Genomic DNA, 12,477 nt, shown 5'->3' on the forward strand with positions numbered 1-12,477 from the left:
TAGTGGTTGTCTGTACTCAACCAAACTTATCCTATCAACCATTTCATTTTGATTTAGACATGGCATCAGAACAACCTGAATTTCGCTTATGTACATACGTTGCTTTTACCACTAAAAGGCCGGTTTGAACTTAAACAGAGTAGCTTGTTTATTTGAAACATACTCTCTTCTTCCTAAAACAATCAATTTTTTATATAATTCGTTCACGTATAAAGTTGTCTCTTACTCAAATTCACGTATAAAAGTTGAATTTTTTTTCTGTAATAGAGGAAGTATGATTTTATATTAGGGTTCTTGTACAGTTTAAGCACCGACAACCGCTATCTGTAACTGCAAAGGGAGGAAAATGAGCTAGCTTTTATACATGCCCAGCTCATTGTTTGGCTTATTTAAAAAATAAACCCAACGGTATATTTGTAAACGAAAACTAATTTATGAATAAAACTTTTATATACATGTTCTTAACAATCTAAAAGTAAAGACCGAAAAATAAACTACGATAAAAAAATCTCAAAATCAACTTTAAATTTAAGATTAAGAATTTAAAAAAAAATTAAAATTTGAGTTATAAGCATAAGCATTAGCTAAGGCTGTCAATGTGGCTATGAGAGCGAGACAGTGGTTGAGTGACCCATTGAGCTGGGCAAACGATGGTGCACCGCGAACGAACCAAACGCCTAGTACAGCCATAGCCCATTTTGGTGTTGTGTCGCCACCAAAGGCGATTTTTTCCTCCTTTTTTTTTTGGTAAATCTGGAGAGCGACTGACAAAGGGGGGACGCGGCCCCGACTCGGCGACTCCGACCGACGAGATCGCCGTCGCTCCATCCCCCATGGCTGCCTCCTCCGCCCCACCTCCCCCTCCCCGCCGCCTCCTCGCTCTCACCATGGCGCTCGCCGCCGCCGTCGTATCCGCCGCCTCCGCCGCGAGGGCCCCGGCCTCCGTCACCCCGATCTCCCGCACCCTCTACCACTCCAGGTGCGCCTCCCTCCCACGAACGAACCCCTCCCTGCCGTCTACTCTTCTCGGGGGGGTTTCGATTCGGAATTTGGGGGTGATTTCATACCATTTCGAACCTAGGTCGATGCCCTGCTTCAGTATACTATACCTCGTGGTTGACGAATCGAGAGAGTGTCCCTGTTTGCTTAGGTATCATTTGCTGCTGCGCGTGATTTCACTGCGATTTGTTCTCGTTTTCCCCCTCATTAAGTGTAGTCTCAGATTGGTGTGGTGGCCATTGCTTTGTATAAACGGCATCATACATCGGTCCTGGCACCACTAATGTGGTGGTTTCTAGGAAAAAAAAAGAATACGATTCTTTTTATTTTTTTTCAGCAAGTGGTATACTGGCACCACAAGCCTGTATCTTAATGCAAACGTTTGCAGGCCTAGTTGTGAGCATGTGAGCTGATCTGAATTTTGTACGAGTGTGTTCAACCTTGCATTGCTTGCTTGCTTGAGCCGGTCTGATGAGGAGCATATAGATACAATGTATCGGCTTTTTGATTCTGTCTCCTGTGTGCAGAGCATCATGTTAACTGTTCCTTTTGTTTTTCCTCTTCAGTGATTCCCTTCTGAGTGATATCAAGGCCTTGGTTGCCCGGCATCCAGACAAGTTGAGTGTGAGTGGTTTAACTGCCCTATTTCAGTCATTGTTGGCCAGTTTGTTTTGTTGCATACTAGTGTTTCTTATGAAATTTTGATTGAATCGTTGCAGATGGATACCATAACAGCAAGTAACAAAGGGTATTCCACAGACCTCTTTATCGTTACTTTTAATCATGCCAAGGAGAGCACGTCCAATTCTTCAAAGATCCATGTCCTTCTGGTTAGTTTCCAACAGAAATTAACTCACGCTGGATCATTCTGTGCACACTAAGTTATTTCTTACCACTAATATTTATCCATTGTCCCAAAGCAAATGGTATTTGTTTCACTGAAACTGTTGTCATTTCCAACCTCAATTAAGAGAAATCCCAAAGCAAAGCAAAACAAAACCAACTTTTTGATAATTTTTACACATTGGCTTGTAAATTAAATTATTGATGTCTTGCGGTTTTGACAGAAAGGTTCATTGTCTTCCAGAGCTTTGGGCAGCATGGCAGAGAGCTTATCACTTCTGAAGTTGCATTAAACCTCCTCTATATTTTGACCGAGAAGCGGAAAATTGCTGGTGTCGATCTATCATCCTTTGAGAAGATACTGGAGAATCTTGTAATCAAAGTACGTCCTTTTGTAACTTGTTTTGACATTTTCACCTCCTGACCCACATAATCATTAGGAGATATATCAATACACATGCTCTTTTCTGGTATGCTCTGCATGGAATTACTAGAGCTTAAGGGCAGTCTCATTTATTAGGAATAAAGTATAAGATAGACCAAAGTTAGTTATTTCCTTTAAGCCTTGTCTGATTCCATCTTTGTTCTATTTTGACATATTTTTTTTACTCTCTTTGTTTAAATATTTAGTGCAGTGAACACGACAAAATTATGGTTTAAACGTCATTACTAAATGTTTCACCTGGCATATGGTGTTTTTCTCCTAAATTACTCTATGCGTATGTCATTATTCTAATATATACAAGCTTGGTTTGGCTTGCTAAGTAAAATATTTCATGACATGAAGTTCTTAGGGTTGTTAACCTGATCCATGCTCTTTAGTCTTCTTAACTTGTTGCTTCCTCTTCCCCTCTTTTCATTTTTGTTATTTTTTATATTTCTATATTAACGAAGAATCAGATTTCTTAATAATCAGTTATGATTTTTTTTAATGTGGCTTTGATCTTTAGGTGGTGCCCATGGAAAATTTAAATGGTCGAAAACGTGTTGAAGAAGGGGAGCTTTGTGATAGGAGAAATGGTGATCAATCTTATCTTGTAAATTCATCACTTGATGCAGTTCTATGCCAACTTCCTATATTCATGTTTTTTTCATTTTTCAGGAAGAGGAGTTGATCTTAATAGAAATTGGAGTGTTGATTGGGGAAAGAAGGAAAAGGTTGTTTTCTCAGCAGTTTATTTTATGCACAGGGAAAACTGTTTCCTTTTGACTTACTGTAGTGTGCATGTTGATTTTACTGAATTGCGTCTTAAGCTAATTACCTAAATTCATATGGACAAGACCGTAGCATTCCCTAAACTTGCTCGCTTGCTACCATTGATTGACATCCTTACTATCTTAGAACTATTTTTAATTTAGATCTATAGAGAATTTAGAAAATAGACCTCTGCATATGCTATGGTTCATTACCATGTATCTTAGTTTGTCATCCTTGGCTGTTACTACGCCTGTATATGGTATGGTTCAGTGGTTCACTATCAATTTATCATATGCGTTAATTGCTGATTGTTGGATTACTTAACCTCAGTTATGCAAATGTAGTGTACATCATATCAATATTTTGAGCTATATATGCATTTTACCTGTATTATAGGACTACGACCCATATGAGGAAAATCCTGGCACTGCTCCTTTTAGCGAACCTGAGGCTCAGATCATGCGAGAGCTATCCAAGTCATTTAAACCACATATGTGGGTGAATGTGCATTCCGGAATGGAGGTAAGACAGGCTATTGTGTTTTGTTGTTTTCCATATTCATCATGTAATAGAGACCATTGTTCGTAGTGCATCTTAGCCACAATAAGATAGCACTTTGATCCTTTGGAAAGAAGCTACAGTTAAATATGTACCATAGTCACCTAGGACTTGTAAATGCTGATTCCTAATTTTAATACGGTTATTAGGATAGCAATCAATCTATTAAAATGCATAAGAAAGTTCTAAAATCTGTTATTCCTTATAGTGCTACACAGAACTATACATATCTTGATGAGTTACTCACTGTTGCTTTACTCATTTCATCTATTGTTAATCATAGGCCTTATTTATGCCATATGACCATAAGAATACTACACCAAACGGAGCATCTGCTCATTTGATGAGGACAGTTTTGGAGAATTTGAATCATCGCCATTTCCAAGATAGCTGCCTTGTTGGATCAGGTGGTGGAGCTGTGGGGTATGCACATCTAACAAGTTGCCCAATTTGTCAGTTTTATCGTGTTTTTTGTTAGTGAGCGTCCTAAGTTCTATGTAATCCAACTAGGGATCATATTGCCAGCAACTAACAATGTGTATGCCTTTATATCCACCTGCTTTCTAGGTATCTTGCACATGGCACCACAACTGATTACATGTACGACATTGTAAAGGTGCCTATGCCCTTTACCTTTGAGGTCAGTTAATCTGTTTCCTGAACAGTCAATTCCCAAGTTTATGAAGCTGTATTGAAACTATAGGGATCAACTCACATTACTTGTATTCAGATTTATGGTGATGAGAAAGCATCTACCAGCGATTGCTTCAAGATGTTCAATCCCGTTGACAAGACAACATTCGATGTACACAAATCAAGCATCTCTATTTCTATCTTTATTTTTTGGAAGACTTGTTCCTGTATACTTTTAGAGTTATGCCTCTGATTTAACATTTCCTTCGTTGTTGCCAGCGAGTCATTAATAAGTGGTGCATGGCCTTCCTTATACTTTTTGAGGAAGGACTGCGAAACCTGCGTGAAGCTCAATTAGTATCCCAAGGTGCAGTGGATAACTGGGTCCCAATGGGAGGAGACATTGTTGAGATAAGTGCGGCACGAAAGAGCAGTCCCGATAAGAGGAAACTTGAAGGCCTTGACCTTGGAATGCAGGAACTAAGAACCTACTTTAGACTATTCATGCTATCAACAGTCCTGCTGATGTTCATGTTCTGTTCGAGGATATCAAAGAACAGGAACAGAGAAACAGGTAACATTTTTGACTCCTGAAAACCCATAAAAAGGAATAGATTGAAGCTCGCTGTTCAGTTTGAGTTTCGGATTTGGTTGTGGCAAGAGTGATCACCATTTGTTGCCTCAGATGAACAAAGTGCATGAACCATTCGAACTTTGGAGGAAACTTATGCGGTTTACCGCTTGGAGATCCACCGATTTGGGAGGCGACATGGCTGGCAGAGTTCAGAATGGCATTGTGCAGTCTATGTTTAGATACGAGATGCATGTCGAATGATTTGTTTTTACCTTCAACAAATCATACTAGCTGTAAGTTGTAAAGCTGTCCATATCAGTTCATTGTGATGAATAGGCATTCCTTCACTTTTTGAAGGCTAGTGCACAAACAACATCTTGTTAACGTTGAATATTTGACACAATTAAATGTACTATTCCCCTTCTCGAATGATTTGTATTGTCATGAGCTGCTTCATTACGGACCAGTGACGTTTGTATCCCGACAGCCTGAGCAAACCTTTTTTTTTCCCAGAAAATCACTCAAGTTTAACATCAATATGCGTGTTTTTTCAGTATGTTTAGAACACTTGTTAAAATTCAAGTCTCGCAAGAATAAGAATTTGTGAAAAGATTACGACAGAAAGGCAATACGCTCTATACAAATTGTTGGCAAGTGTCAATGCAACGTTGCAACATACTTTTTGCACATCTTCTGAACGAAGATTTGTTGCAATTATATTCCATTTTCCACACTCTCACGAAACAGAGATGAGATGGGAGCATCCACATCTTTGAAAGACTGCACATTTCAAACTGATTTGAGTTAGACACAGGTTACAGGTGCTTGATGAGAAGCCAAGCAATGACCGCAAGAAACACTATAGCAACGACAGATATCAGCAGGGCCATGCACGAGCAGCCACCTTTGACGCGCTTATTCAGAATAGCAAGCCTCTTTTGCACGCGCTGAATCAAAGAAAGATTTATGTCAAAATTCAGTTCGCATAAGCTTGAAATAACTATATAACAGTGAAACTTTCCTGATGATTGTATAAAGAAGTACCAAAAATATACCTGAAGACGTGAGTTTGTAACATCAACATAATCATCCAAATCATCCTGCAAAAACCACAATAGATCAGTTGTTATCAAGTGCTAGGAACATAAATTCATATGGTTTTGTGAGAATAAACTAACAATCAATCTTGTATGCAGGGTAAGTTCTTCATTGACTGCTAGAGCAATATGTTTTGTGCTCAGTACTGTCTCTTCCAGCTTCTCAAGACCCTCATCTTGTTCTGCGGATTGTTGCAACAGGCAAGATAAATGAATTAGCTACAATGCAATAATTGTTTCCCGTACTAAAAGCTACTGTTTGTAACCATCTAGATATATACAAGTAAATACAAAATGCAACTCTGCGAACAGATCGGGCCACTTAGAATATATCAGGGGTGCTTTACTTCACACATTCCAATAGAATTCCAAAAAAAATAAATTAAGAGTGATGCATGAATGATAATAATAGAAACAAGTCATGCGTTAGTACCTTTCATAACTTGCCTCTGAAGTGAAACGATTCCTTGGTTATCCAAACCAGCTACTCTACTCATATCATCAGCTGCTTTCTTACTCTGACCAAGCAAATCCTCCCTAAAAATACAAACAAAGATTTCCATTAATATGCTTCTGAACAAATTGCAACATGTCAAAGCATCAACCAGTTATCTTTATTTCGAGAGAACAAGGCAAATAACTGTATCAGGCTACCAGGTTGATATCTGAGAACAAGAACAGACCTGTTTGCAAAGTTTGACATGTTGAAACTTGTAGCCATCTGCTTTGCTCTAGATTTCAGATTTGAAAGCATGTCTTGTCGCTTATGCAACTCCTTGTCCGTGCTGCATAATGAGAGAACAGCATGAATACCAGTAGCAATCTTTTTTTTTCACTAGAATCATAATCCCGAATTGCCGATAATCCCTCAGATATAGGGAGAAATATCGAACAGCATCTACTTTAATGAAGTCTCAACCCAGGCACACAAGAGTAACCAACTCTAATTTAGTGTTCGATCCAGAAGGTGAATCACAAGGGTGAAAAGTGGACAGGTCAACGTGTAAGGGTAACAATTCTAAATGAATTCGATCGCGGCGTAAGTTAATCAGGGGACCGACAGATTCCATAAGATTTGTACAAGCTAACTGTGATTCCATCACCAACATATGAACAACCCATATTAGTACGCAAACAGAAATTAAGTAGTAGCAGTGTTATGAAGGAAGGAAGGAAGCAACACATGAACTTTGGAGGAATCCTGGACAGCAACGCTTCTAATTTATCTCGTAATGAAGTCTCAACCCCAGGCACACAAGTGCAACCAACTCTAATTTATCTCGTATCTCTCTCTCCATAAGTTTGATCCAGCAGGTGAATCACAAGGGTGAAAAGTGGACAGGTCAGTGTGCAAAGAGTAACAATTCTAATCGAATTCGATTCCGCCTTAAGTTAAACCAGGACCAGAGACATTCCTTAACATTTATACAAGCTAATAACTGCGACTCCAACACCATCAATCCATCATATGAACAACCCATATTAGTACACAAACAGAAAATAAGTAGAAGAGTGGTATACATGGACTTGGGAGGAATCCTGGACAGCAAGGCCTCGAGGCTATCGAGCCTAGTCCCGAGGATGGTTATCTTCCTCCGAATGGCCGAGGTGTGGCGCATGATCTCCGGCCCCGACTGCGGGAGCGAACCCCTATCGGCGATCATGGAGGTGACGTCATCCGCGAGCCTGGACGCCTCGCTGTACTCCCTCACCCATGGATCCGAAGACGACGCCATTCCTTCCTTCCTGCCCACCCAATCAACTCAAAACCATCAGGTCACCACCTCACAAAATTCATCGAGGATTCAATTCAACCCCCCAAACCCACGAGAATCATCGATTCCCAATAGATATCTATCCCTAAATGGTTACCGATCGGGAGGCGGAGAGCGCGAATTGAACGGGGGAGAGGGAGGGGGGATGGATCGGAGAACCTGGCGGATCGTATGCGCGGTGGTGCGGCGGCGGGATTGGGGGGCTGGATTGCTCGTCGGTGGATTCGCCGCCGGCGAGTCGGCGACGCCGCGCGATTGCTTGCGATTTGCTTGCTTTCCCCTTTTTGGTGTTGGTGTTTGCTTCGGCTGGTTAATCGCTTTGACCCAAGTTATGATTGCTCTCTGCCTATGCGTGTGGGACCCAGGATGAAGATAATAATATTAAATAATACTTTTTTGATTTGTTTGTTTGTTTGTTTATTTATTTATTTATTCGGCAGAGGAGAAAAGGGATTTTTCATGGCTGAGATGGATTCAAGAGCGAGATGACGTGTGCGGTTGGTACGGTGATTCATGTGCGGACACGTGGGCCAATTACGTAGGAGTTGTATAGGTGGGCCGGGCCCAAACTAGCCTTTTGTTGTGACTCAAATATGGGCCGTCGAATGTACATTGTTTTATGAAGAGATGGAAACTATGGAATGCAGAGTTGTACACTTGAAATCACAGAAATGTTTAGAAGTACATCTTTCATCTCAAAATAAACCAACATCGTACATATCCTAGTACAACAAATTTATACATAGAGCAATCCCAAAATAAATTAATCTCGTACTAAAATGTGATACATGGATACCCCTATCATATAGTGGTTCAGGACATCTCTCTTTCAAGGAAGCAGCTGGGATTCAACTTCCTTGAGGGTAGGAGTATTATGAAAGTATGTTAATTGTAGGTTATCAAAAACCCTAGAATAAATCCTTCCAGCGTCGATGCACGAGCGGTTAATGGGGACAGACTATAAATTCGTTGACGATATGTCTACGCTGGTTCAAATCCAGCTCGGCCAAAAAATCTAGGGCTTTGTGAATATGAGTTAGTCCATATATCACATCTTAGTCCGAGATTATTTTATTTTAGGATGGAGGGTGTGTTAGGAGGGAGTATGTAACACTAGTAAGGTCCCGTTCTTTTCTCCAACAAGAGTTGGACGAAAATTAAGATTTTCGTGGCACGCTTTTTAAACTGCTGAACGGTGTGTTTCGTGCGAAAACTTTGTATATGAAAGTTGCTCTAAAATATCATATTAATCTATTTTTTAAGTTTATAATAATTAAAACTCAATCAATTATACGTTAATACCACATCATTTTACGTAAAAAAAACTTAATCTTCATCTTCATCTTCAGAAGAAAAGAACACCACCTAAATCTTATCAAAAACCATGTATAATAATATAATACTGCATCCTTTTAAGGTTATAAAACTTTCTAGCATTGCCCACATACATATAGATGCTAATGAATTTAGGCATATAATGTGAATGTTATATGGGTAATGCTATAAAGTCTTATGCTCGAGGAATAAAGTATAAAGTCTTATGCTCGAGGAATAAAGTATTTAGCAACATGCTATAGCAAGTAACAGTATGTACGCAAGAAACAGAGACCAGCTAACTACTGCCTATTTTGACCACCACCAACTCTGCATACGCCGACACAATGCATGATGTTTCTAATTCGTTCGTGCATCCATATATACACGCATCATGGCGGCGGGCTTGATCGCCTGAGATACGTTGATAGTCCATTCAAAATGAACATATTAGTAACAAATAATAATGTGTGACCAAGACTTCTATATGCATCTTATTAGCTGTTTAAAAGCCAGTGAATAAAAAACAGAGTACGATAAATAAAAATTCTAAAAAAAACAACCCGAAAATTAAGTCATGAAATTCGAATTTTAGCTACAACTCATCAACGTGTTGACATTTTCTTGCATTGACCTTCTAGTCGTACTAATTATCATGCATACAACCATACGCGTACCAACCACCAACCGATCGTTCGATTTTGTAGTATCATCAGAAAAAATAAGATCGTTCGATTTTGTAAGGACAAAAAGAAAACAAATATTGAACTAATTATTGCGTGTTTCCGAACCTTCGATACTTGTTGATATTATATGCAAAAACAATTATAAATCAACCCAGTTGTTGGCCCATGACTCACCAGATTGGAGACTTGGAGTGTACAAATGTGCAGCTCAGCAGCATGGTCAAAAATATTCAACTTGTATCGACCGCTCGCACATGAAAATCAAGCAAACTGACATTCATGCATGTGTGTGCTTAGTTGCTTACATGTTGGATATATAAAATTAAACCGTATGATAGCCCATATGTAGGTTGGTCTGGTAGGAAGGTCTAAATTTGCAATGTACGATCAATAATTTTTTCAGTCTCGTTTTGAATAAGATTAAGATCAAACTTTTCTAATTTCGGGCCTGTTCACTTTGATGAAAAAAAAACTTACCAAATTTTGGCAATGGATTTCTTATATAGTTACCAAAATTTGACAGCAAACTAAATGTAGCCATTTTTTTTAGCAATTTTACTAAAATTTGATAAGGTTGAAAATAATAACAAAGTGAAAGGCCTTTCGACCATAATAACTCTAAAAGTATTTAAAGTAATAGTGCTAGAATACATAAATTTATATTATAAAATACTAAAATAAAAAATTAAAATATATTTATTATGTATTATAATAAAAAAACATAAGTTCAATATTATTTTAGAGACGATATTGTTGTTAAGAATAATATGGAGGAGTGGTCATCTGAATGATGATGAGATCACGATAGGGAGAGGGGGCCGCAGCATGTGCATGTGCCACCGTGCTCCTTTTCTAATTAAAATCCACAAACATTGTGGCGGCCACGGTTTCTGAATCCACTTCAGCTTTCGTACAGTTATTTAGGCCAAGCAGCTGCAGGGCGGGGTGAGCCCCAGAGAGAACTCTGTTTAAATGAGACTAAAAAAGTCTCTATCATATTAGATGTTTGGACATTAATTATAAATATTAAACGTAGATTATTAAAAAAACCCATTCTATAACCCTGAACTAATTCGCGAGACGAATCTATTGAGCCTAATTAATCCATGATTAGCCTATGTGATGCTACAGTAAACATGCGCTAATGATGAGGACATCCTCCACTATTACCCGCTGGCAAAGACGCAAAAGTCGGACGGCGACCGTGTGAGCCTCTGAATAATCCCACCTTACTTAGCTTGGTAGGAGGAAGCCGGCGACCGTGTGAGCCTCTGAATAATCCTACTTTATTTAGCTTGGGAGAAGGAAGCCACCTTAAAAGGGAGAGCTACCCTTCTCCTATTGGACTAGTCTTTTAGGGAGATTGGGCCTTTCCTCCAGTGGGTGTGCCTATGAACTGTTGGGGTCCGGGCAACCTTAAGTTATTGGGCTATAAACTAAATTGTTGGGGTCCGGGTAACTTTAAGTTATTGGCCTATAAACTGTTGGGGTCCGGGCAATCTTAAGTTATTGGGCCTTAGCCAACCCCACCTGGACCAGATTGTTATCAGCTAATTATAGATTAATTAGGCCTAAAAAATTTATCACATGAATTAGCTCATATTTATATAATTAGTTTTATAAATAATCTATGTTTAATACTCTAAATTCATCTGATATGACAGGACTAAAGTCCAAACACTTGATGCGATAAACATGCATGTGCAATGCCCGTCTACACAAACTGTGCGTACTTACTTTACTAGTTGTTCCATTTGCTATAGACAAGGTTACCATTCGACGATTGATTACTATACTGGAAATTGAATTAACTTGCTTTCAAGAATTATTTCTTACCATAGATGGCCGCTTATCATACTACTTTCCTACGAAGGTTCCCATTTCTGTGCCACCTCACCATTTTTGCCACCATAAACACACTATCACAAGATAAATTTTTCCTATTGTACCTTCTCTGAGGGAAACATTCTATCAGTGTGATGTTGTGTCTGCAGTGATATATATGCGTACACATTTACCGTGTAATAAAAATAAGGAAGATAAATACACTGCCATAATACTATTTATGTCCTGTATTACAATCTACTCCCTCTATCACCAAAAAAAGGCAACATTGTACTAAGATGTGAATTTGGATATTCTCTACAGTATGTCCAGATTCATCCTAATGTGTCACGTCGTAGTATGAGGTTAAGTTTTTTTTAGACAGAGGGAGTATGTAATACTATTTATGTCCTAAACTATGAGAGATTTTACATTTACACTTGGACAATCCTAGGACTACTAGAATAAATCATATCATATCCTAGATTTTTAAGTTATTTTTGAAAAGAAGGGAGTAACAAATTATTCAAACTTTAATTGCCTCTAAATAACAGTTCCATCCCCATCCAAGCTTTGCCAGTCAAACGACGACGACTCAAACGCGATCTCGACGGAAAAAAAAAAGCACCAGTCACCACCACCATTAGTCTCATCAAAATTATTCAAACTATAGCACGACTGGTTTATCAGCCAAAGGACATGCATGCCTGCAGGACATATGCTAGGAACAGCATGCCATTTCCCTTTGTTGATCTAAAACAATAAACCACTACTATTACAGATGACTACACTAGCAGCTACTTCTACTGCGAAGCCGAGTTTAGAGATGGTTGATTGTAGGTTCATATGGTTAAAACTTAAAACTAGCAGTAATTAATTAAGGGGTTATTTAGATGGCAGTCAAAATAAACCTTACCAAATTTTGTAAGATGGTAATATTATCAAGTTTTGGCACGATTCTTCATGTACTTACCAA

General features: G+C 38.8%; 2 protein-coding genes across 3 annotated transcripts; one reads left to right on the forward strand and one right to left on the reverse strand.

Annotated features, from left to right (window-relative positions):
* The first annotated feature begins 706 nt into the window (after positions 1–706).
* Positions 707–5,234, forward strand: LOC4328102 (uncharacterized). Of its 2 annotated transcripts, XM_015771139.3 has the most exons (12): positions 707–979; positions 1,566–1,623; positions 1,719–1,829; positions 2,087–2,224; positions 2,793–2,862; positions 2,945–3,000; positions 3,437–3,562; positions 3,882–4,021; positions 4,166–4,238; positions 4,329–4,403; positions 4,511–4,805; positions 4,917–5,234. In XM_015771139.3, exons 1-12 carry the CDS (start codon positions 834–836, stop codon positions 4,931–4,933), a joined length of 1,305 nt encoding a protein of 434 aa, XP_015626625.1. In that variant the 5' UTR covers positions 707–833; the 3' UTR covers positions 4,934–5,234. The 2 variants fall into 2 exon arrangements, with proteins under 2 accessions (XP_015626625.1, XP_015626624.1); XM_015771138.3 differs by having other exon boundaries at positions 4,511–5,234.
* A 183-nt stretch (positions 5,235–5,417) lies between these two features.
* LOC4328103 (syntaxin-52) lies at positions 5,418–7,981 on the reverse strand. The gene is made up of 7 exons (XM_015771140.3): positions 7,837–7,981; positions 7,424–7,648; positions 6,586–6,687; positions 6,336–6,439; positions 5,984–6,084; positions 5,861–5,905; positions 5,418–5,752 (listed from the first exon to the last, which is right to left on the reverse strand). Exons 2-7 carry the CDS (start codon positions 7,636–7,638, stop codon positions 5,621–5,623), a joined length of 699 nt encoding a protein of 232 aa, XP_015626626.1. The 5' UTR covers positions 7,639–7,648; positions 7,837–7,981; the 3' UTR covers positions 5,418–5,620.
* Positions 7,982–12,477: the final 4,496 nt, after the last annotated feature.

This window comes from Oryza sativa, chromosome 2 (assembly GCF_034140825.1).
Source record: "Oryza sativa Japonica Group chromosome 2, ASM3414082v1".
Taxonomy (NCBI): Eukaryota; Viridiplantae; Streptophyta; class Magnoliopsida; order Poales; family Poaceae; genus Oryza; species Oryza sativa.

Bases quoted from the DNA above. Each gene is read 5' to 3' on its own strand.
- LOC4328103 (XM_015771140.3), bottom strand. From the start codon at position 7,638: ATGGCGTCGTCTTCGGATCCATGGGTGAGGGAGTACAGCGAGGCGTCC. The intron at 6,688-7,423 runs GTATACCACTCT...CTCATTATGCAG, and splicing joins AGGATTCCTCCCAAGTCCAT to CACGGACAAGGAGTTGCATA. The intron at 5,906-5,983 runs GTTAGTTTATTC...TGGTTTTTGCAG, and splicing joins CCCTGCATACAAGATTGATT to GATGATTTGGATGATTATGT.
- LOC4328102 (XM_015771138.3), top strand. From the start codon at position 834: ATGGCTGCCTCCTCCGCCCCACCTCCCCCTCCCCGCCGCCTCCTCGCT. The intron at 1,830-2,086 runs GTTAGTTTCCAA...ATTGTCTTCCAG, and splicing joins CAAAGATCCATGTCCTTCTG to AGCTTTGGGCAGCATGGCAG. The intron at 4,022-4,165 runs GTATGCACATCT...CCTGCTTTCTAG, and splicing joins TCAGGTGGTGGAGCTGTGGG to GTATCTTGCACATGGCACCA.